The sequence below is a fragment of the Lepidochelys kempii genome, chromosome 7, assembly GCF_965140265.1.
Source record: "Lepidochelys kempii isolate rLepKem1 chromosome 7, rLepKem1.hap2, whole genome shotgun sequence".
Taxonomy (NCBI): Eukaryota; Metazoa; Chordata; order Testudines; family Cheloniidae; genus Lepidochelys; species Lepidochelys kempii.
This window is the reverse complement of record NC_133262.1, coordinates 82206610-82231516: the sequence shown is the minus strand read 5'-3', so window position 1 is coordinate 82231516 and position 24907 is coordinate 82206610. Positions and strand designations below refer to the sequence as shown.

The 24907-nt window shown below is 40.4% G+C and overlaps 2 protein-coding genes across 6 annotated transcripts in view; both read right to left on the bottom strand.

Moving 5' to 3' along the window:
* LOC140914807 (nucleolar RNA helicase 2-like) overlaps positions 1-12424 on the bottom strand; it is a 29537-nt gene extending 17113 nt beyond the window's left edge. The window contains exons 1-6 of one of the 2 annotated variants that reach the window (XM_073353499.1): positions 12076-12424; positions 10558-10827; positions 8861-8936; positions 7927-8105; positions 6351-6468; positions 5260-5445 (exon numbers count right to left, since the gene is read on the bottom strand). In XM_073353499.1, the coding sequence (XP_073209600.1) occupies positions 5260-5445; positions 6351-6468; positions 7927-8105; positions 8861-8936; positions 10558-10827; positions 12076-12177 (931 nt within the window). In that variant the 5' untranslated portion in view covers positions 12178-12424. Of the gene's footprint in view, positions 1-5259; positions 5446-6350; positions 6469-7926; positions 8106-8860; positions 8937-10557; positions 10828-11485; positions 12051-12075 lie in introns of those variants that run through there. The other variant, XM_073353500.1, reaches the window with a different exon arrangement.
* A 6504-nt stretch (positions 12425-18928) lies between these two features.
* Positions 18929-24907, bottom strand: part of STOX1 (storkhead box 1) — a 33766-nt gene continuing 27787 nt past the window's right edge. The window contains exons 3-5 of one of the 4 annotated variants that reach the window (XM_073353495.1): positions 20638-23020; positions 20357-20393; positions 19438-19527 (exon numbers count right to left, since the gene is read on the bottom strand). In XM_073353495.1, the coding sequence (XP_073209596.1) occupies positions 20357-20393; positions 20638-23020 (2420 nt within the window). In that variant the 3' untranslated portion in view covers positions 19438-19527. Of the gene's footprint in view, positions 19528-20356; positions 20394-20623; positions 23021-24907 lie in introns of all 4 variants that reach the window. The other 3 variants (XM_073353494.1, XM_073353497.1, XM_073353496.1) reach the window with 3 other exon arrangements.

The following is a 24907-nucleotide window of genomic DNA, read 5'->3' as shown; positions in this document are numbered from 1 at the left end:
TTTAGCAATATCCAACTACTAGTACCATTCAGAAAGCTGCTCTGCCACTCACACAAGACAAAAGTAATGTTTGTGACACTGGCAGTCTAGGTGCCTGCTCATGCCAAGACCTCACTGAACACTGACAAATGTGTAACTGGAAATCAGTCTGGCTCACCTGTGTGCTACCACTGTTAAAATAGATGTTAAGTTGATAAGAACGTGTTTGGACTTTATGAAATGCTCGTGAGTTGTTGCATGCATTATCTCACTTATATCTGTTATGATTTTATAAGACGCAGTGGCCAAACTTACTGACCCTCCAAGCTGCATATAACAATCTTCAGAAGTTCAAGAGCCAAGGCACACTTGCCACATACTGCTCCTGCTGAAGCCCCAAGCTACAATAGGTGCACCCCATGGGGCTGAAGCCCCAAGACCCTCCTCCCCACTGGGCAGAAACCCCTACCCCACCACCTCACTGCAAGGCAGAGGTCCCGAGCTCCCCGACCCAGTCTGGCAGATGGAGAACCAGGGAAGAGTGGGAGGCTCCGTGAGCCACACTTTATGGTAAAAGAGTCACATGTGGCTCACGAGCCAGTTTGGCCACCCCTGTTATAAAGGTAATATTTAAAGTGTTTGCTTTGTAACTATAAAAGTGTTTGCTATGAAACTAGAAACCCCCAATCTCCGTCAGTCAGAAGAGAAGCATTACCAAGTGTGAAATACTAGTTTACCACAAGAGGTGTCATCTGCCCAAAAAATGCCTACTACGACTTAGACAAACCATTGTGTAACATCAGTGGACAAAAGATTTTGTTGATTGCTCCCCCACACATCCATGAAGAGGGGATGTGCACAAACCCTCTGTGACCCTACGGCCCATATTCTTCATAGAGATATGCTTATGATATGAATATGGCATAACTAAGATATGTTTCAGAGTAGCAGCTGCGTTAGTCTGTATTCGCAAAAAGAAAAAAAAGAGGACTTGTGGCACCTTAGAGACTAACAAATTTATTTGAGCATAAGCTTTCATGAGCTACAGCTCACTTCATCGGATGCATGCAGTGGAAAATACAGTGGGGAGATTTATATACACAGAACATGAAACAGTGGGTGTTACCATACACACTGTAACCAGAGGGATCAGGTAAGGTGAGCTATTACCAGTAGGAGAGCAGGGGAGAAAACCTTTTGTAGTGATAATCAAGGTGGGCCATTTCCAGCAGTTGACAAGAACGTCTGAGGAACAGCCAGGGTGGGAATAAACATGGGGAAAACAGTTTTACTTCGTGTAATGACCCATCCACTCCCAGTCTTTATTCACGCCTAAGTTAATTGTATCCAGTTTGCAAATTAATTCCAATTAATTCAAAAACCAGTCGGAGAACACTTCAATCTCTTTGGTCACTCGATTACAGACCTAAACGTGGCAATTCTTCAACAAAAAAACTTCAAAAACAGACTCCAATGAGAGACTGCTGAATTGGAATTAATTTGCAAACTGGATACAATTAATTTAGGCTTGAATAAAGACTGGGAGTGGATGGGTCATTACACGAAGTAAAACTGTTTTCCCCATGTTTATTCCCACCCCCGCTGTTCCTCAGACGTTCTTGTTAACTGCTGGAAATGGCCCACCTTGATTATCACTACAAAAGGTTTTCCGCCCCGCTCTCCTGCTGGTAATAGCTCACCTTACCTGACCACTCTCGTTACAGTGTGTATGGTAACACCCATTGTTTCGTGTTCTCTGTCTATATAAATCCCCCCACTTATTTTCCACTGAATGCATCCGATGAAGTGAGCTGTAGCTCACGAAAGCTTATGCTCAAATTTGTTAGTCTCTAAGATGCCACAAGTCCTCCTTTTCTTTTTAAGATATGTTTGTGACACTCTGTGCTTCAAGGGAATACCCTGCACCCCCATATTCATCCTTATAATATGATTGTGTGGTATCCAATGCAAAGTTTGTCATGTCGGGTGTCTTCAGAAGGCTCATGATGCACCGAACACTGTTGTTATAGTAACGTTATAGGTTATAATTTCATGTATATAGTTATGAGGCTGAAAATGTATCCTCATGGCTTAAAGCAAGCCCAGACAAAAACTCTCCAAGAGCAGAGAGGCAGTTCACACCTCATCAGGGCAGGTATGGGAGAAACCCAGCCCAGCCTCATAGGAACAAAGGACGCTGGCCTAGGCAGCAAAAAAAGCATCTGTTGGACTGAGTGAGTCACCTCCTTTCCTTTGGTCAGTTTGGGACTGCGATGAGGTAATGCTCACCACTCTGAAGGGGACACAGGGGCAAAGCCAAGGGGGAAGAAAGGACACGATAAAAGGGAGAGATTTGCCATGCTCGCTCTCTCTCTCTTCCACCTACATCGAGAGACACCATACAAAGCGATTGAAGCACTGATCAAGGGGGAGAGCCTGGCTGAAGAGCAACCAACCAGCCTGTGGTGAGAAGCGTCTAAGTTTGTAAGGACACTGAAAGTGTTAAGATCAGCTTAGAATGCATTTTGCTTTTATTTCATTTGACCACATCTGACTTGTTATGCTTTGACTTATAATCACTTAAAGTTTATCTTTGTAGTTAATAAATCTGTTTGTTTATTCTACCTGAAGCAGTGCATTTGGTCTGAAGTGTGTCAGCGGCTCCCCTTGGGATAAGAAGCCTGGTACGTATCAATTCTTTGTTAAACCAACAAACTCTCATAAGCTTGCAGCATCCAGCGGGCAAAATTGGACGCTGCCAAATAGAGGTTCCTAGGGTTGTGCCTGGGACCGGAGATATTGGCTAGTGTCATTCAGTTGCACAATTCAAGGAGCATCTTACAGGCTAGAGGCTGTGCGTGAACAGCCCAGGCCTGGGGATTCTCACAGCAGAGCAGGGTAAGGCTGGCTCCCAGAGTCAAGGATAGCAGATCACCTGTCCAGATAACACCAGATGGGAACGTCACAATGTTTTATGTAAGATGGGTCATATGAGGCATCATTGGAAAGGTTATGATTTACTGAATATGATTATCCTATTTGTATGCATGTATAATTTCTTTATCTGAAGTTAGGAATATTAACTATGTAACAATTACAACTGTGTTTCCACTTGGAGAATGCCCACAGACAGTATGCAATCAGTCCGATGGGCCATTAGGAAGGACAATAGGACTTTGAAGATGTTAATCTCCCTCCTTCCTGAGAAGTCTCCTGGAATGCTGCTTTGACACTGCAAGGTCATGTGATCATATCCCCTGCTACTGGAAACCATTTTGGACTGCTAGTACTTTTTCACTAGGAGGGGGTGGGAGTCAAACTGGGAAACAAAGGAATCCTGCCATATTCAAATCCTATTTAAGGCTGGGGAGTGAGTTAATCTAGGTTCTTCTCCACTGCCTCCCTACCCAAGAAGGAAGACTACTGAAAAAACCTGAAGAAACAAAGGAACTAAGCTGAATGGGGGTGGGGGAGAAACAGGGGCTGAGCCTAGGCGAGAAAGTCTAGCCTGTGAAAGGAATACCTGGAGATTTAAGCTGCAACCAGTGCAGTTTACCTTCAAGAAACTCTGCAACCTGCATAAAACATTTAGGGTCAGAATTTGCTACTATTAACCAGTTAATTTAGCGTATTAAGTTTAGGTTGCGTGTTTTGTTTTATTTGCTCAGTAATCTGCTTTCATTTGTTTACTATCCCTTATAATCACTTAAAATCTTTTGTAGTTAATAAACTTGTTTTTGTTTATTCTAAAACACATTTTGTGCAATTCATAACTGGGAGGCGGAGGGGACGAGGAAAGCTGTGCATATCTTTCTCCACATTGAGGGAGGGAGCGAATTTCATGAGCTTACGCTGTATAGATCTCTGTACAGTGCAAGACAATATAATTTTGGGTTTATTTTCCAGAGGGGTTGTGCACTTGAGTGCTGGGCAATTCCCTACCCGAAAGACTTCCCATGCAGCACTGATTTCAGTATTGGTGTCATTCTGCAGCTGGGGGTGTCCCTACCTCTGTGTGTGTGTGCGCGCACGCACGCACGCACAACAGGACAAGGTGAGGGAGCCCAAGCTGGTGGAACAGGTGGGTCCACTGAAAACCCAGTACAGTCAGATGACACCCTGAAAGGGGGGCGGGTGCAACCCATCACACCCTCTTCCCATCAGTTTGAACTTTGGGGGTATAGAAATAAAAATCCCTGACCAGAAGGAACTGTATAATTATGCTGCTTGGAATTTGGAGAGGGCAATATTTTAAGTATAATCAAGGGATCCACAAGCTACTTAGCTTGGGTTAGCCCTAAAAGGCATGTAGAGGCAGTACATTACAGCAGCTTCTATTACTTTTTGAAACCTAAGGCTTTAATTAATTTGTGTGTATGTTTACCTACTTTAATCATATAAACAACTAAGAAAAAGTAGTAGGAATTAATAAATCTTTAGTTAGTCTATTACAAGATTGGCTACAAGTGTCATCTTTTTTGATATATCCAGGGTAAAATTGATCTAGGGTAAGTGAGTAACTGGTCCTTTAGGACTGGGAGTAACCTGAAAATTGTTGTGATTTTTGGTGTAAGGGACCATCTATTAAAAGGCAGGCTTACCTGGATGGCAAGATACACCAGAGTGCCCAAGGGAACAGTCTGACTCCATGCTAATGCTGTTATATAGCACTCGAAGAGTTCACATTTGACACTAGGGTGGTGAAATCTAATTATAGAACAAAACCAGTTTATGCCCTGGTTTGTAAGTCTGCCTTGACATTGGCACCCATGTTTGTGAGCCACTCCAGATAGCTTGATAATCCTAATCCCAGATCAATTACAGATACAGGGAGAAAAAAAACGATTCAAAAAGAGGAAGAGTTTATCTTCAAGATTAAATACTAGCCTGATGAGAGGTCCAGACCCCATTAACATGCTGAGAAGGGTTAGAGTAGGGAGCTTCCATTGACACTGCTTAGGAGCTCCAACTTTCTATTTCAGCCTATGGATAAGTGCCAGGGAAAGTTATCTACCTGCCATTGGCAGATGGACTTGGACCACGCCTGGAGTGTGGCATCTTATAGGTTCTGAAGATTCTATGAATGATTTCCAGATCTATAGTACACAACCTAGAGACATCCCAAGTAGGTTTCCATAGAACTCATTTGTTTTCACTGCCTCTAATCTTGTCACAGGATAGTTGATTTACAGGTTTTATAACACCATATGCAACCACCTGGGTTTTAGTGATCTAATTAGTAATGATATTCCTTACTATTCACTTAAATTCTGAATTTACCCTTCTTGTACGCAACTCGTAAAATGTCCTCCACTTGTTCAGCAAAGCCCATGTCCAACATCTGGTCAACTTCATCCAGGACAACATGCTTGAGTTTGGAAAGATCCAGCTTGCCATTCTGAAGGTGGTCTTTGATTCGACCTGGGGTCCCAACCAAGATGTCAATGCCACTTCGAATTAGATCAACTGAAAGAAAAATTAGTAAAGATACATGTAAGAGCAGAAGAGTTTAGAAAATGGCAGCAGCTTACAAGTACAGGATCACTTTCACTATTTTGGCAATACTGCATTGATAAATGTTCTAGTTGAACAAAGATCAGAAAATTTATACAGCTGAGAAATACTGAAGTCTTATGTCAGAGTTCATTTCCCAAATAGAAGAGAAGGGGAATGGAAAAAAACTGACAAAAGGACAGACAGGAAACACAATGGTCTCACCATTGTGAAATATTTTTTCTTCACGCTGCTGTCAATGTCACTTAACCCACCCCCTTTCCTGAAATCCTACAGAAAAACAGGATTCCTCCTCCCTCTCTGCCAAACCCAATAGCTATGCCCATGATGCATAATCCATTAACAATGAAGTGTCTTCTTTCCACCCTAGTTATCCATTCACAACCATCCATAAAAAACTAATATTACCATAATATAGAATTTTTCCTCCATCCTCCTGGATGTAAGGATCCTCTCATAAGAGATCCAGCTACTTGCAAAGATGCCATCTCCACTGACAGCTTTAAGACTTAACATCTTGCACTTTGAGATTTACTTTGCTGATGTTTGTAAGACAAAGGTTATTTACAAGAAACAGGACCAACTACGTTTTCATATACACATAGCAGGAAATGTCCTCCTCTCTCTCAAACACCTAAGTCAATGTGGAAAAGGTCCAAGACCCCTGGAATAAGGAAGGCAGCTATGTGTTTTACTAAGGATCCTCTTGTTTTCCTAGCACATATGGACAGAGTAGGCTACTTAGTGTCTTTAAGAGTCTTCAGTTTCTGATTAAAATTATTTATTTGGAGAGAGAACAGTGTTTCAAATGTTACCAATCAATCCCAGATCAATCATTAAACAGAAGCCTTACTTACTTTGTCCATTGTATGCCGTTCCTCCATAAAAACAAGCCACTGAGAGTGTCTTTGTGATGTCCTTGAAGTCTTTGGCTACCTGGTTTGCCAACTCTCTAGTTGGAGTAAGAACTAACACCTACACAGAAGGAAGAAAGAGTTAAAAATAGATGTTCCTTCACTTGGAGTCTGTCAAGAAGCCACAGAGGTTTTCCATTTAGGTCGGTATATTTACACCTCTATTGTAATTGTTGCAGGTTTAAAGAAATGGCATTTAAGCACAGTTCAAGATTCCTATGGCCTCATCAAATCACAAAGGTCATTTTACATGCTTGTAAAGGACACTGCTACCTCACATAGAAAATTACAGCAATGACAACCTGTGTTAAGACCTAAACTTAATACAATCTATTAAAATATTTTAAATTAAAAAATATTCAAGCAGTACATATTTGCTGCTGAATTTCTGAAGAAAGTCAAACCACTGAACTGGTGGAAGTCACTGCTAAGCACCTGGAATTGCAATTTGTTGAAGCGCTAAACCAACTTTTGACAGCAGTAGTCACTTCTGCAGGTGCAAAGAGAATATTTTCTTCATTTCAGTTCATTCACCCAAAATTAAGACACCAAGTGGGAGTTGGTGGGAAAGCTTGTCTTCCTCTCCTTGGAACTCCTATGATTCTTTCTGTGCACCAGAGAGGATGAGCGGTGCCAGGACTCAACCAACATCGGACGTGCACTTCTCACAGAAGCCCAAGCGCTGAACACTCTTTCCAACCAAGAAGGCTCTGACGGTGGTCTCCATCAAAAGAAACTTTAGCCTGACCTCTCTAACTTTCTTGGTCCTCAGTTTGAAATCATTACAAGTCTCACACCAATCACTAATGCGAGACTCAGCCAGACACCTTTGAACAACTAGAATGTGGATAACGCATGGGCATCAGTTTAGATGAAATACAGGGCTTGAAGCCCTGTCACCAAGGCATTCCTCAGTACCGACAAATGGAACCCCGAAATTGGCGACCTGAGAAACTAACTTTAATAAACGAAATGTTATTACTAACCAAGACTAGGAATTTATATACAACTAGATGCTGAAAGAGCCTGCTGAAGCAAGACAAATTCCAACAACTGCCAATGGCAGTAAGAAGGAACTCAGGACGCCAGATGCAGCTTCGCCCTTTATACCTGCACACAGTGGCAGGGGGCAGCGGAGAGTGCTTGAGCTGCGCAGTTGGTTACTACTAAGGGAAACATTCTGACAACAAGAAAAGGAGTACTTGTGGCACAGTGCTCGAGGTAAAAACACACCTCAAGAGTAGAATGCCCATGTGCAATTGCTTGAATAACTGAAGAATGGTTGCAGCCACTCCACCCTTTACCCCCTCCTACTTGAGCATGAGGTGGCATGTGTGGCCCCAACTGACACTGCTGTTCAAGAGACAGGACCTCAGGCACATGCACACCTACAGCAAAATCTACATGGGCACATACTTTAAGAATACTTTTTCACCGACGACTAAAAACCTGAACCACTCTGACAAAAATACAGTAAGTGTGACATCAGAATTTGTTCACTATTGCATCATTTATTTACCTTTGGCGTGCGGCCTCTTTTCCTCGCCTGCATTTCTCCCTGAAGCTTTTCAATCAAGGGAATGGCAAAAGAGAATGTTTTCCCCGTTCCAGTTCGAGCTTGAGCTACAACATCTTTGCCATCATATATGTGCTTGAAGGTCTTTACTTGCACAGGAAACAGGTACGTTACACCTCGAGCTGTGAGACAGTCGAATAAGACTTTGTTAAAAGGTCCAGTGAGCTGATAAGTACATTATGTTTGGTGCTTGAGGTGTATAAACTTGAACATGGCAGATCACCACAAGCAGACTAGACACCATCCCCAGAAAAAGCAGGACTAGCACACTTTCTCTAGTTTACTTAGTCTCAGAATCCAGTTCAGTAAGGCTCTTGGACTCACTTCACCCAATTTGCTAACACTGCCTTCCCAGAGATACTGATTATTCTGTTCCTACCCAGCAACTTTCCCACCAGAGAAGAATTATGCTGCCTTATGTACGCACTACTCTCCACCCATTTCTTCAATCTCTTGAGTACTGCTTGATTTAAACCAGTAGTTTATGAATTACTTGATCTTGTTATAATATTACATACAAATATTGTGTTATAAATTTGTTCATTAGTATTGAAGTAAGAACTTTTAGTTCAATTTCAGTGGAATTAATTCTTATTCTGTAAATGGAATAAAGTAATTTTAAGCCACAGTATCTTGATATTGGGTTTATGTTAGTTAAAGTTCTAGCATAAAGGCTGGGCTGACTGGGACAACATATGTGGATAACATGCCATTTGGGTACCACCAGAAGTGCGACAACAGCGTTTGCATACATAAGGGTAGGGGACATATCATATTTCCTGGTTATTACTACTTTTTCCTCACAATCAACAAACAGAATTAAAGATGCTTCTGTTCTGTCAGTTTTACTATTAAACTATTATGACAAGAAAGTTACCTCGAAGAAGCTCAATAGTTTCTTTGGAAATACAAAAATTGGAGAAAGCACCTTCCTTCTGCTCTGCAGTCAGTTCCTGTTAGGTAAAAATAATACTTTGCACATAAGTCTTGAGCATTTCAGAGGTAAGAAAATTAAGGCAGAAAGGGTTAAATAACTTGTCCCAAGGTCAGCTTTTCAGTAGCAGGCTCAGGACCACAATGCAAGGTCCTGAAATCCAACCTCTTGTTCTAACTACTGAACACCACTGCCTTGTGTGACCTCCATGTAACGGATTTAAAACTTACATTAGGAAGTCACATCTTCTCTATCTAATGCACGTGAAATAGCAAGGTTGGCGCTCATTAGTCCTCTTGTGGAGGGGGACTGAACCTTCACAGAAAAATAGGCTTGTGAAGTTTTACTTGGTGCCCCTCACAGACCCCTGAAGTCCCCATCCTAGCTTTCTTTCCTCCGAATTCTGTGTTGTAACCACTACAAATTCAATGGATGCAAGTTACACGTAACTAGGGCTTCCAGTACTTGTTCAGTTTAATTCAGGGATGTTTATTTTTAAAAACAAAGAGTTACTGGTGGCCCGGTGCTAGTGATTTGTACCGCAATAAGCAAAAGTCAGGTTTGATTCCACGCCATCTCTTACTCCCTGGATTAGCGTACCACTGGTGCAGTGCTAAGGCATTAGTTTCAAACCTTAAGCGCATGAACCACATTTCACTAATATCAATGCCTTCCACAGATTATGATGCCATTTTAATACAGTTTTGATGATGTAGTGGCTACAACACAGAATTCTGAGGAAAGCTAGCACGGGGGACTTCAGGGCTCTGCAAGGGGTACCAAGTAAAACGTCACAAACCTACTTTTCTGTGAGGGTTCAGTCTCTCTCCACAAGAGGACTAATGAGCACTAACTTTATTGCTACTTCACATCAAATGGGGCTCAAGCAAGGAAAAACAAACTATAAAGAAACAACAGAAAAGAACATGGAAGTTACTGCTTCTCTCCACCCTTCCAAAAGAAGGTTTTCAGCAATAAGCACATTACATTTAGAAGCACAAACTCTTGTTATGGTTGGGTAAATTTGTGGAACTAATCTGCAGTAAAGATTTTTCGTTTTTAAAATCAGTCTAGTTCTTCTCATGGGATTTTGGAGGACTAAGTCAAGCACAAACATTTAGAGCAGAGCATATACATATATACAGTAGTTTTCAGCTAGAATCAACTCAAGGTTACTTTATTGTAAACATTAATTATATTCAAGATAGATCAATTAAAATAGACTCCTGGCAACTGCATCCATATCGAATGACTAATACAGAATCTTAAAGTACTACCTGACTGCAATTATTACCCACAGCACTGAACTGCCTCAGTCAGGAAACTGTGTTAGTGTGTCATTAACTTGAAATGAAGTCCTGCTTCCAAGCAGCATATTTAACGTCTTATTACTATGCAATTTTAAACCAATAGATTTCCTGTGACATATGACACTGCAATACAAAACTTAGCATTCAGACATTTCAAGTTTTGCAGCTGCCCGAGTTGTAATTTAAGTAAAAGCTAAATATCCTTTACATTGGTTACACAAAAACAAATGTTGAAAAATAAATCTATGAGAGAGAATTTCTTCCAAACTCAGCCATGTTGTAATACAGGAGCTAAACCTAACTGTAGCAAAACCCAGTGTCTAGCTGCACCTGCTCTGGTTCGCTGTCGCACTCTCCACTTGATGCTTCACTGAAATTACACTGTGTTTTTGTGGGGGTGACTCCATTACTTAGGGAGGAAGATTTCTTCTTGTGCTCTGGGCTTCTTTCCCCAGTATCTCCATTTGCTCTCTCTCTCTCCTTCATCTTTTTGAGTTTGGGAGGTTCAAGGTCATCTTCAGACAGCCCATTTTCCTCTGTTCGGGATTTCCTCTTCTTGGATTTATCATGGTGTTTAGACTCTCTCTCTTTTTTATCTTTCTATTAAGTAACAAAGAAACCACAATTAAAATAAAACTGCAGATTTTCATACCATCCCAAGGCTTTGTGAAATTGTAAAAACATGTAATTGTTCCAAGAATGAAAGGAATTGGTTACTCTCTATCCATCTGTGAAAACTTGTTTTCATATTAGTTAAAATCAAACGCAGCTTTTGCATACGGGTATGTATGAAAACAGACTCATTCAGGTTATGGGGGGGAATCCCATCATGCATTTTTCTGACTTTACTTGCAAAGAATTTACACTTTCCATTCATTTGGAACTCAAACCATAATACACCTGTGATTTTTTTTTACAAAGTAGTTTGCAACCCATTAAAGAACTTCAGAGAGATCAGTATCATGGTTTAATCCTAAAATTTTACCCTCTTTTTTAGATTACTTGTAACAGATACTATAAAATACTTCATCCCTTTTAAAAAGGTGAGCATATACTTTGTTGTGAAGTACAAACATAGGGTTACCATATCAGACTTGACTTTGGTCTACTGTTTCTGGCAGTAAACAGTACCAAAATATGAGAAGTAAGAAACCCTAGGAGAATCTGTCATGAAACAGACTACAGGATTCATACCTCAGCACAGTTTTGTTTTTTTCAGAGGAGAATACAAAATGAAGGGACAAAATGTGATTTTTACCCCAAATCCGGCTCTACTGTCCTAGTGCTTCTAGGCATCGCTGTGCAATGCAAGTCTCGATTCCTGCACAACAATGCCAGCACACGGAAACACTGCCTGGGTGTAACACCAAAAACTAAAGGTGTTAACACAGCAACACTGCTAAGGGAAAATTACGTGGAAAAGAGCAAGAGAAACAAGGAGAAGAGAGTGAGCATGGGAAAAGCAGCCGGGACCAGCGCCGGAGGGGCCCGGGAGGGACCGGCCACCTGGGGCACGGCCACAGGGTAACAGAAACAAGCGGGCTGTGGAGGGAACGCTGCCCCACCGACGCCCCAGCGATCCCCCCGGGCAAGAGGCGCCGCCACCCCGCCAGGCGGGCGCGAGGCTGGGGACGCCGAGCAGGGACAGCACTGGCCGCCCCGCCCCCGCACAACCTGGCCAGGCTGCGCCCCACGAGTCCGGCCCCACGGCAGGCTGGCAGCCCCGGCGAAGCTGGCCCGAGCCGCGCGCCCGAGCCGAGAGCCGCACAGCACGGGCCGGGGCCGCCTGCCCAGAGAGCCGCCGGGACCCTGTCGCACGCAGCCTGACAACGCAAAAGGCGCCGGTACCTTGCGCCTCCTCCTGCGGCTGCTCTCCGGGGCGGTCCCGCTCTCCATGGGGCTCTCGGCCTCGTCCCCGCTGCTGGCTTCGAGCCGGGTGGCTTCGGGCATTTCCCCCGGCTGCTCCGGGAGCCGGGATGGGCGCGAGGAAAGCGAACTCCGCCCCGGAACCCTCCCGCCGGCCGGCAAGCAGGGAGACGCAGGAAGGGGTCGGCTTAACCGTTCACCACCGGCCTGCACGAGGACCGGCCCTCCAGGGGTTCGCGCCACGCCACGCCACGCCCCGCCCCCTACCCTCGCCGCAGCCAGCAGCGTCACATAGCAGAACGCAGGGCCGTAGGGACTCCGAAGCCCGGCATGCACCTGGGCTCACTAAGACTACAAGGCCCAACATGCACCGGGGCTACAGCGTCCATAAGGTTCCAAACGCAGCGCGCGGTGCGCTGCCGCCGTTACTTTCCCAGAGCGAGGTGGATGCGGCTCCCTCGCGAGCTTCCTGCATCTCTGGGCGCTGCCCGCACCCTACGTTGCAAGCAGGCGTGGCCCACGAGGCCTGCGCGACAAGCCACTGAGCCCCTCCCCGGGCCACCTTCTCCTGCCCAGCGGTGCTGCTCGCTGTGCAGGCTGGGCAGAGGTGCTGGGGTGCGGGAGCCCCCTCCCCCCCGCCCGGGGTTTGAAGTGGTTTCCATCATTTACGGGGCTTATCGTTTTGTTGAATGGCTTTCGGCCCCCTGCCCTGGGCCCCGCGCCAGTCAGAGCAGTGCGCTCAGTGGCTGGGCTTTCCCAGCACGTGCCTGTTGGAGACAGCTGTCCTGGGCTAGCTGTGAGGGTCCCCAGGGCACGCGGCCGGCCGCCTGTCCCAGGATAGTCATAAGGGGGCGCAGTCTGTCCAGGGAGGCCCATAAGGGAACTCACCACGCAGGGGCAGCTGCCCAGTTTGATGGCCTCAGGCTTATCGGTGTTGTCCCATTTCTTTGTACCTTAGTGGTGGGAGCCCTACTCAGTGGATAGGGATCAGTGCCATGTAACAGGCATCTCATCCCTTTATATCCCAGCCAACCTCCATGTCCAGGGAGTAGGACCGGGAAGCAAAAAGCAGGCCTATGCCACTCCAACCAGGTGGGCTTGCTTGGTGGGGTCAAGTTTCTGCATCCTCGCATTGGACAGAAAAAATTCTACAGTAGCATAAAGGTCCCTTACCCGTCCTCTAGAAACAGCACTGTGTCCTAAGTGATTAAAAACCTAGTGTTCACTCTCAGCCACTACTGGTGTGGGTTTTTCCAGTTTTATCCCTACCTAAACAGTTTATAATAGGAGCTAGTACAGACCTCTCATTTAAATACCTGAGGATACAGGATTTATTTAATGAAAATTGTTTGATTTTATTTAAGCATAACCTTTTCGATTACCACCCCGTTATCCCCATATTGTTGCTTTATTAAAGAAGCCATCTGACCACAATAAGTGAGTGTCACTTCACTGGGATGCAACAGCCATGAAAATAGACAAGTGTTCACCACTAGAGGTCATCATTACTTCTCCATGTATGCAATCTGAACAGCTTTAGCTTAAAACCTTGATTTAAATAATCAGTTTTAATCTTGTTTTATGCTTGTATTTTTCAGTTATTTTCCTAAAAAAAAGGTGATTCTCATTGGTTGGTAATCTCTAAAATATGTCAAGGCTGAAACTGGTTGCCTATTGGTGGTATCTGCTCCTTACTTAAAGGGTCAAACTATTTAAAAATATATCAGTGTGTTTCAGCTGGATTTCAAAGTTTGAGAAGAATGGCAGCATCTCATTTCTCTTCCAAATACTTCAGAGCCTTGTCAACAAACACAATCTTGGATCCTTATAGCTAGCAGCTTTCCAGGCACTGGGTTCGGCAAGTTGATTTTACAATATTACACATTTGTGCAGCTATATGATTAAAAATGTGGACATGTAGCTAAAGTAAGTGTCCACTGATGTCAAGAAGTTTTTCTTGTATGCTTGTACACTATTGAAAAATGGGAAAGCAAAGCATGAATGTAGTAAAATGATTAACAGGCTCAGCAAGATTTTTCAGTACAGCACATTTAACCACAGTGCAGGGACTTAATAAGAGAGGTAACACAACCTGTATGGAAACAACAGATATCCTTCACTGAAGACATTCTTGGATTTGACCAGAAAATGGTGACTGAAAATAAACAAAGAGCAATTTGCAGAAATCATCTTTTATTAAACTGATTCCACCACACACATCTGGGAAAAGATGATCTAGAGAATGTAAATTCTCCTCCAGATGTATAATAGTACTGAACTGTGGGAAGTCCTGTTCGAGTATGTCTCACTAGTACTATTATGGAGTGGCATTATGCTACAAGCAATAAAATGGCCATTAACCAGGGACAATATTACCATTGTTGAAAACTTGTTCAGAATTGTGAAAAATGACAAACTCCACTGCAGAGCTTCAGAGTTTGTGGAAATTATGAACTTCACAATTAAAGCTAAACTGTGGGGCAACTGCAGTAAGCATTTTGCATGTCAGTAACAGGAGTCTAAGAATATAGTAGCTAACAAGGTTGTGGATTTAGATATTCCAGAGCCTCTCACTCAAGGTAAGACTTGCAATAAAAATCCACATTCAACACCCAAGAAGCAAGGCAAATATTTTTCAGGATCCTCAAGAGCAGCTCCAAAAACCCAAACCATACTTTCTTTATCTTACTTCCCTTGTGTAACAAGGAAAAGAACGTCACTAACAACAAATGTATTTATTTCTAACACAATTAAAATTTGATAAAGCCTTTTTTCTGTTCAAAAGTTGTCGAAGAACAAGCAAGCATTGTTATAGGCTTCCTAATTTCTAGCTGTCCATACAATTTGTGAAAACATTACAGATGGATTTACAAATATTGCTTTGTGTTGATTTTTACATGCCTTTTGCATGTTTACTAACTGAAATAGACAATATTGAAGAAGAGGTACAATATCGGTTAGCACTCAGAAAAGCCACACCCAAAATTACATGTCGCAGCTCCTTCAGATTTGTCGAATGGTGGCAGATGCTTTTTGTCACAAACAGCCAGATAAAACCAAGTTCCTTATTCAAGCAACATTTACAGTATGGAAGTGGGATAGGGGTATGAGACATGACAGTACATTGCTCAAGAATAAAGCTTCAGGTTGAAGAGTAGCATATCCCAGCACCTTCAATGCAGTCTGATGATTGCAGACGTGTCACCTCGGAGGGACGGGCCGACTCATGACTTATTTTGTCATCATCTACAGTCAGTTAAAACACAACTCCTTATTCAAGTCCTCTGCAGGATATGGAAGAGGGGTAGGAATGTGACCTTTTGTAGCATATTGTTCAGGAGCAAAGCTTGGGGCCGATGAGTGGCATGTGCTAGGTCCTTCAGAACACTGTCAGATGCAGGGACATGTCACTTCAGGTGACCCAAAACACAGTTTGGCATGTAGAGTCAGTCAAATTGCAACTCTCTATTCAAGCCCTAAGTATAATACAGAAGAGGGGTGGGGATGTAACGTGGCAACATGCTGTTCAAGTACGAAGCTTCGGGTTAGGGAGTGGCATGTCCCAGCTCCTTCAAGAGAGTGGAACTGTTATAGAGACATGTCACTTGGGCTCACTTGAGACACATTTTGTCATGTACAGTCTGACAAACCCCAGCACCTTATTCAAACACTATTCACAAAATGGAAGTGGGATGGGAGCATGACACATGACAGCACACTTCCTAGGAATGAAGCTTTGGGGCAGCGAGTGCCATGTCCCAGCTCCTTCAGAACAGTCCCACAGTTGTGGGGACATGCCACTCGGGGACCTGAGGCACATTTTGTCATGTATAGCCAGTCAAAACCCATTGATTATTTAATGTTTAGTAATGTAAATTTTAATCACAATCATATTAATTTGATGAAATTTCTAAACAATGACTCTTACATTGATGTACTTTAAAATAATTCTGGCCTTTGAATAAGGATCAGGGAACCACGAATTAAAACCTGGTGCTGAGAATAAAGATCTGGGAATAAAGAACCAATTTTAGCCTTGCAAAACATGTTGATTTTCAACTAAATATAGCCTTTACACTAAGTTCCATAGTTTTTGCTAATGAGGGGGATATAATGTATCTATATGCATTTATTTAAACACATTATACCCCTTAACATACATTTATTCAGATTCTTAATTTTTCTGACAGAATATAAAAATGTAAAATGGTGAATGATTTATTTCTTATTTAGTGGATTAATTTTTACTTCTGATTTGTATCAAGCTGCATTTGGATGAAAATTAGAATTAAATTAAAAAGTTTAAAAAACCCAATGTTTTAAAATGGTATTTTTATTAGTTAAATAAAACTACCTTAAATGTATTGGACACATAACGGGGTGGGGTGGAGGGAAGAAGAAGCAGAGGCGGGAGGAAGTATCAAAACATGTTTTGCAGTACTGGATTTATTAAACAAAGGAAGTAGTATCTGTAGTTAGTGTATCAAACTGATTGTTTCTTGTCACCATATCCAAGTTTTTAAGAACTAGTCTCTCATCCTCTCACCTCATTTTTATACACAGTGGAAGAAGAAACAAAACTTTCTTACTTTTACAACTCTGAATCAATTTCTCAACTTTGAATAAACTTGTAATTGAACTGACCTAGCTGAATAAACTGAAAAGAAAATATTCTCTCTGCACCTGCAGAAGAGGCTATGGCTGTCAAAAGCTGGCTTAGCACTTCAAGAGACTATGGTTCCAGGGTCTTAGCTAGTGACGTCCACCAGATCAGTGGTCTGAATTCCTTTAAAACTTTGGCAGCAAATATGTACTGCTTGGATTTTTTTATATAAAATTTAGATAATAGATTGTAGTGGCCTTAATATAGGTTGTCAATTTCAAATTTAATTTTAAATAGATTTATTTTACATAAATATGTATTTAAATTTAAAAATCCAATTTTTTAAAAAGTCATTGATTTTTATTCACTTTAGAATTAGGAGATTAAGTCACCACCATTCTAGCACTTAAAGAGAAAAAAGGTCCTCTTCTTTCAGAGAGTCTAATTTGACATTCAATAAGGTGTGGCCTAAGTGAAACTTTTTAGTTAGTAGAACTAATATAGTCTATTTTCTCCTGTGCATCCTGTATCAGTAAAATATTCTCTTCACTTATATTTAGAAACACTAACTCCTGTTTGTCTTATACGAGTAGGTCCACTGGCTTTAATCAGCAGAGTATTATTAGTGTTCTATCTCAAGTGGCTTTTTCAGGGTGAGGCAGGATGTTAAATCTTTTTTCCTACTTAACTCTTTTGTGTATGCTGGTATCTAGTGGGTTCTGTTGGCCCAGTGGTGCACACAGGAAGTACCTTTAGTCACTGCAATTTGTGTCAACTGATTGTAGTTGCATGGTTCCTATTGGAGCTCCACCTACAATCATGTCAGGCTAGTAATTTGACCTGAATGAAGTACACTCTTAGTCCATACTTTTTCTTTACACATTTTTATTACAAACATGGTCACATAGCTATAACAAAAGTAACTAACTGTCTTATTAAAATGTTAATTAAAAGTTAAGAATCGAAAATGAAATGTTCAAACTATGGCTGTCGATTAATCGCAGTTAGCTCACATGATTAACTCAAAAAAATGAATCGCGATTAATTGCATTGTTAAACAAACTACCAATTGAAGTTTATTAAATATTTTTGGATGTTTTTCTACATTTTCAAATATATTGATTTCTATTACAACACAGAATACAAAGTGTACAGTGCTCACTGTATATTTTTTTATTACAAATATTTGCACTGTAAAAATGAAAAAATAGTATTTTTCAATTCACCTCATACAAGTACTATAGTACATTCTCTATCATGAAAGTGTAACTTACAAATGTAGAATTTTTTTGTTTCATAACTGCACTCGAAAACAAAACAAAGTAAAACTTTAGAGCAGACAAGTCCACTTGGTCCTACTTTAGCCAGTCGCTCAGACAAACAAGTTTGGTTATAATTCGCAGGAGATAATGCTGCCCACTTCTTGTTTACAATGTCACCTGAAAGTGAGAACAGGTGTTTGAATGGCACTTTTGTAGCTGACTTCACAAGATATTTACATGCCAGATGTGCTAATGATTCATATATCCCTTCATCTTCAACCACCATTCCATAGGACATGCATCCATGCTGATGATGGGTTCTGCTTGATAACTATCCAAAGCAGAGTGAACTGATGCATGTTCTTTTTCATCATCTTTTTTGGTGGTTCGGGTTCTGTAGTTTCTGCATCACAGCGTTGCTCTTTTAAGACTGCTGAAAGCATGCTCCACACCTCATCCCTCTCAGTTTTTGGGCAACACTTCAGATTCTTAAACCTTGGGTCGAGTGTTTAACTATTTTTAGAAATGTCACAATGGTACCTTCTTCTTTGTGTTTTGTCAAATCTGCAGTGAAAGTGTTCTTAAAATGAACATGTGCTGGGTCATCATCCGAGACAGCTATAACATGAAATACATGGTAGAATATAGGTAAAACAGAACAGGAGACATACAATTCTCCCCCAAGGAGTTCAGTCACAAATCTAATTAACGCATTTTTTTTTTTTTAAATGAGCATCATCAGCATGGAAGCATGTTGTCTGGAATAGTGGCTGAAGCATGAAGGGGCATACAAATGTTTAGTATATCTGGCACATAAATACCTTGCAATGCCGGCTACAAAAGTGCCATGTAAACACCTGTTCTCACTTTCAGGTGACATTGTAAATAAGAAGCAGGCAGCATTATCTCCCGGAAATGTAACCAAACTTGTTTGTCTGAGCAACTGGCTAAAGTAGGACTGAGTGGACTTGTAGGCTCTAAAGTTTTACATTGTTTTATTTTTGAATGCAGGGTTTTTTTGTACATAATTCTCCATTTGTAAGTTCAACTTTCATGATAAAGAGATTGAACTACCGCACTTGTCTGAGATGAACTGAAAAAAAAAACTATTTGTTTTTTACATGGCAAATATTTGTAATCAAAAATAAATATAAAGTGAGAACTGTACACTTTGTATTCTATGTTGTAATTGAGATATATTTGAAAATCTAAAAAAACCCCAAAAATATTTAATTAAATTAATCAAGATTAAATTTTTTAATCGCTTGACAGCCCTAGTTCATACAAGTTGAAAGAACAGACATGGATTTAGATGCATCTTTATGTATTTGATTACTGTAAATTTTTTAAACAATGCTATTTACATTATACAAAGGAAAGAATTCACAAAGCTCTGTAAGAAAAGAAACTTAAACATTCATGACTGGAGTTAACTGCAACAATGTATTTTGTGTAAGCATCCTTCCGCTCCTTGCACTGTTATTTTTGCCTTCAAAGTTCTGTAGGAAACTTCGTCTTCTTTTCAATCCATCCAAAATGGCTGAATTATTAGATGTAAGACTTTGTGTTCTAAAAATAAAACAGTTTATTTAGTTTTTAGTGCCACATAGATATTTCTGGGTTATCAGAGTACCCACTAAGAATTGAAACTATCAATACTCAGCTAATAAGCCAAAAATGTGCCAAAAGAACACAGGGCCAAATGCTATAGTCCCTACTCAGGCAAAAACACATGCTGATTTCATTAGGAAGTTTGCCTAAAGAAGAACTGCAGGATTTGGTCCTTAGTGCATACTAGCTTTTCAAAATGATAGTGGATATGAAGAAGAAGTAGTCTTCTCTACATTCAGTGCCATCATGTCAAGAGTCATGAATCATATGACACCTTGATGTTACTTATAGAGTGGGGCTGAATTTCTCTCTCAAAAATTTAAATGTAGTGTTTTGCCAATTAATTAGTTTCCTCCAATTTCAAACTTCCAAAAATTTCAAATTTTTATTAACATTTGGAAGCCTGATCGTTTTTCACAGGCAAGCATGTGAAACTCAAGCTTGTTTCACACAAGACCTTTTATGGTGAATTTGCAAAAAACTATGAAAAGTGAGGATAGCCTCTTAAAGGTTACAGATGCCTCAATAAAGGAACGAGCACAGGGCCAAGAGCCCAGAACACTTAAAATCCATCTGCAACTCCGACTGGCCTGAATAACATTTTCCAGATTTAATTAGACCTCAAAACACCTATTTTAAGTAACTATTATCCCTAGTTTTCAGCTGGAGTAACTGTGGCACACACAGATTAAGCGACATACCAAACATCACACAGCAAGGTCTATGTCAAAACCCAAGCCTCCAAATTACCAGGCCCGTGTTTAACCACAAAGCCAGTGTCTCCTACCTAAGTGGTTAATCTCTCTGCGTCTTGATTCCCCAATCTGTAAAACAGAATGAATCATATTTTTCTGCCTCAGAGAAACAAAATTGTTAAATACAATATTAGTTAGTGTAGTTTATACCAGAGACGCTTTAGCACTATCTTGTTGGAAGTATTTCTGTAGTGCATTTTAGCAATGGAGTTCTTCATGACAATACAATTGTTATCTATTCCAGCAATTCTTCCTAAATCTGATGATTATTATTATTATAATAGAAGAACATCACTGACATTTGTGTTCTTACCTTGGAGAATCAATTCCGCTGTCTCCTGTAATGCTCTGGTTTTCTGTTCCTTCTAAGTTACTTGGTTCTTTTTGGACATTCAGCCCTGAAACAGTAGTATGTGTACTATTAAAAAGCTGTTGCTTTTTTCCAATTTTTTTTCTCATTTCCATGGTCTGCAGCCCCAGTGTCGAGCACGCTGATTTCTCTCTCATTTCATTGGGAGTGTTTGGCAAAGTTTCAGCATCTGAGTCACCGTCGTTTGCTTTGCAGAAATCAAATATATTGACACCAATATCTGAAGCCTGAACATGTTCAGCAAGTTCAACTTCCTCGTCATGATGTTTGTAAACAAACTGAGATAGCTGATCATGGAAACAATTTTCTCCTGCAAGATCAATTTTCTGGCACTCTTGTGAGCTATCCATTGACCCACTAAGACTATGACATTCATTTCCTTCATGCCCACAAGAATCTAATTGATTTACATTAGTATTGCACTCAGCTGGATGACTATTAAGACCGCAGTTTCTGAGAGACAGTTCAGTGCTTATTTGTTGTATTCCCTTACTGCATTCTCCTGTTTCTGAAATAGTGTGGCTGAGTTGCTGTTGATATGATTCAGGGTAATCCTCCTCCTCAAGATATAACGAGCTGCAAACATCATAATCATCTACTTTTTGATACAAAGTCTGATCATCAATAAATCCTTTTTTTTCTGGGTTAACAGACTCAGGCCATTTAGTAGTAGTATTGCTAAACATTAGTTCATTCTTTTTGTCAGTCCTTAGTCTTTGAGTGGCACCATCTTCAGATTGTTTAAACTGGTTAGCATCAGCAGGATCATTAGAAAGACTGAAATTCTGAAAACGATTTGATGTTTGATCTAGTAGCTCACATATAATGGCAGGTTTGTCACACTGATGGGTATCTTTTGAACTTAGGGGATACTTTATTTCTTCCTTAAACTCAAACATATCTTCAATGTAAGAGAAATGAGTTTTTGGAATATCTCCAATAAGTTTTTTGTTTGCCCCTCTACAGACATAGTCAGAAAGGCTACTCTCTCTGGAGTAATGACATTTATCATCTATTCGTAAAGTACTGCATTGTGGATAATTACAGCATTCACTGAAATGGCCTTTGATGGCTTGGAGGGAAGAATTGTTAACGTGGGATGATTTGTTTTGCTTGGCTTTGTCACTGCATTTTTCAGCATTTGATTGTATGGCTTCATGGTCAAAGGTTCTTGAGGAATCCAAAGACCTTGACCTTTGAAAATTCCTTTCTTGCTTTTGAATCCTGGACTTAAATTGACTGTTTTTCTGACCTTTGTGCCCTTTTGTAGAAAGTTTCTCTCTACATGGTAGACCTTGAAAAGGATTCTTAATTTGCTTTTTATATATAAAATGGGATTTAACAACTGTTCCATCCTCATGTAGCTGTTCATGAGCTACAACTTCATTTGTAACATGTGATGACAGACGCTCTGCATATTTTTCCTGTTTGTCATTTTCTGACGTTACCTGATTGATTTGAGATTTTCTCTGGGTTTTTCTTATTTGCTTTTCTTTACTGGATTGAATTTTCCTGTGATACTTTGCTGTTTTACTTTGCTTTTTAACAACAGACCCTTTTGAAATATGCTTTTGCTGAATTGTCAACATTTCGGTTGAGGTGCCTTTGCTAATATATTTTTTCTGTTCCTCAAATTTCTTCATTAGTACTGTGTGTTTAACTAAGTTATCTACTGTCAGCACAGGGTTAATACGCTTGATGATTTCATGTTCAATGTCACGTGGAATGTTATCTAAATTATCTTCATCCCTGACTGGCCATTCTTCAGGAGGAAATTGGGCAGAAAAAGAAGAATACTTTTTTTTAGGTTTTTCTTTTTTAGATGTGCTACTACGCCAGAAAAGACTAAGGCCAAACTTTTTACATTTTTCTTTTTCTTTCATTGAAGTTAAGGACTTGGTTGTGTCACATGAATGAGTCTCAAGTAATGTAGAGAGAGGCTGATTCTGAACTGAGGGCTTCAACTCACCAGAGCCTTTTTGACCTCTTCCATTAGGTTCATGGTTAATTAATTGCTGATATCTTTGTTCCCTGAATGTAGCCTGAGCAGGGAAACAATGGCAGGATCTGCAATGAGACACCATAGGAACATTTTCTTTTGTTAGATCTGCAGAGCTCTCCATGCTTACAAGGTAAGAAGCGGATGGCAGTAGAGGGCAATTATCCTCTAACAGGAACTTCTTATGGTCTTTCATGACATTATCTGTGATAAAGTAGGTGTGAGGGGTCACTATGAAGTAGCCTTCTCCAGTGTGATATATCTTCCTTTCTCTAATTAGAGTTCCAAGCACACTATATAGAATTTCTTGTGAGGGAGTTGTTATACCTATAATAAAGATACAGTATATAAGTATTTCAATCAGAAATAATTTAATACATAAAATCATGAAAAGTTAGAAGTGAACGGTAATTTACTGAAATGTAACAAATTTGGACGTCACTGAGACGTACAAGGAGCATACTGATTAAGTATGAAGGGTTTACAAAAGAGTCTAAGACCACTCACATACTAAGAATTTGAGTAGTACCAAATCAATCTTAACAATAAAAACTCCCGCAGTTTCGATCATGTGATGCCATTCTTAACTGAATGGTTTAAAGACACATCACTGTGTTCAACTTTAAGAGCCAGAATAAAAAAAAAGTAACACAGTTGTCCAACAGCAAAAAATACACTAAACAAAACCCTACAGCAGCATACAGGACAGAGATGTCACAACTGTGAGCTAAACTTCACAGATGCAGAATTATGAATAGAACTCAGTACCTGGTGCTTCATAAATCCAGAGTTTATGCACAGAACTAACGGAAATTCTCTTGCAGCTGTGAAGGACATGAAGGGCTCTTCTAGAGGTAGGACCCTTCACTTTCAGTTTTTATATTATTTATTTTCTCCCATAAATTTATCAGTATTTATTACCACAACTACAAAATCAGTTGAATATCAGTGCAAAAAACTATTAATTTTTCTGGGTAAATATTGGGGTTTATTTTGGTGGATGGAAAGATGGGAGGGAAAGTATTCCGTAGATTAATGCTTTGAATTCCATTCATCAATGTAGTTTGCTGCAGAACTAAAACAGAACTCCAAACACAATGCCACCTCTGAGTTTAAGAACACAATATATCTCTACTCCCCAAATAAAACTTTTCATTTGAATAAACAATTTACTGTTGTAGACTTATAAATATTTATAGGGCTAATAGTTCTATTTAATAATTTGGCCACAACGTTTGCAGCACATATACTCAACTTCATCCTGTTTTTGTTTTTTTCAAACTTTCAAGTACTTCCTTGTGTTCTGAAATGTATTTTGATACAGATTTTCATTTTCTTCCCATTTTAGTGTGTGAAATCTTTAAACCGTTATCTGCTAGCAGCTTGAAATATGTATGTGGTGGGCATGAGATTCATCAGTATGTTCAGATGCTCATATACTTCAGAGCTTGCATGCGTGCCTATTTGTTTATTGTCTGTATCTTGTAGACGAATACGTAGCCTTACTTCAACAGGCAGCTTTGCATGTACACACATACTAATGTATTATCGTAATACATATATCTCATGCAATGTATTGTAGTTCCCTAATAAAACAAGTTATTTTTTATATATTTGAATGATACAAAAGTAGGGTGAAAATCAGACAAAAATAAATAATACTTCTTGTAAAACCTGGGAATTTTTTTGGTAAAAACTGGTTTAAACTGAAAATGAAGGGGCTTATATATAGGCCATCCAGTAAATGACAGCAATTATGAATTCTCTCCAATAGAGGGCAGTGAAAAAGATACACTAGCCAATCTTTCAAATTCACCAACAACAAATGCAAGGGGCAGACAACAGTTCATCTTCATCAACCCCAACTCCTGAGTAGTGAGATAAGCCAACTTTTGAAAAGGAGGCAGGAAAGGGGCAGCCACACCTCGGTTGGATTTGTTCCAGTATTTAGTAGGAACCATGGGGGGGGGGGGGATGATGATATGGAACTTTTGAAGTGTTAGGAACAGCAACATTTGTCCCCTCAAGCTATGGTCATGGAAATCAGTATTGTATTGGGATTCTAGTTCCTACCTACATAATTTAGCACATTTTGTTGTTGTTTTTAAAAGGATTAAACATTTGTATAGGTAACTGAGGATATTCTCATTACATTAAATAGGATAAAATATTTATAAGAGATACAAACTGTGCAGCCACCCCATAACTGACAGC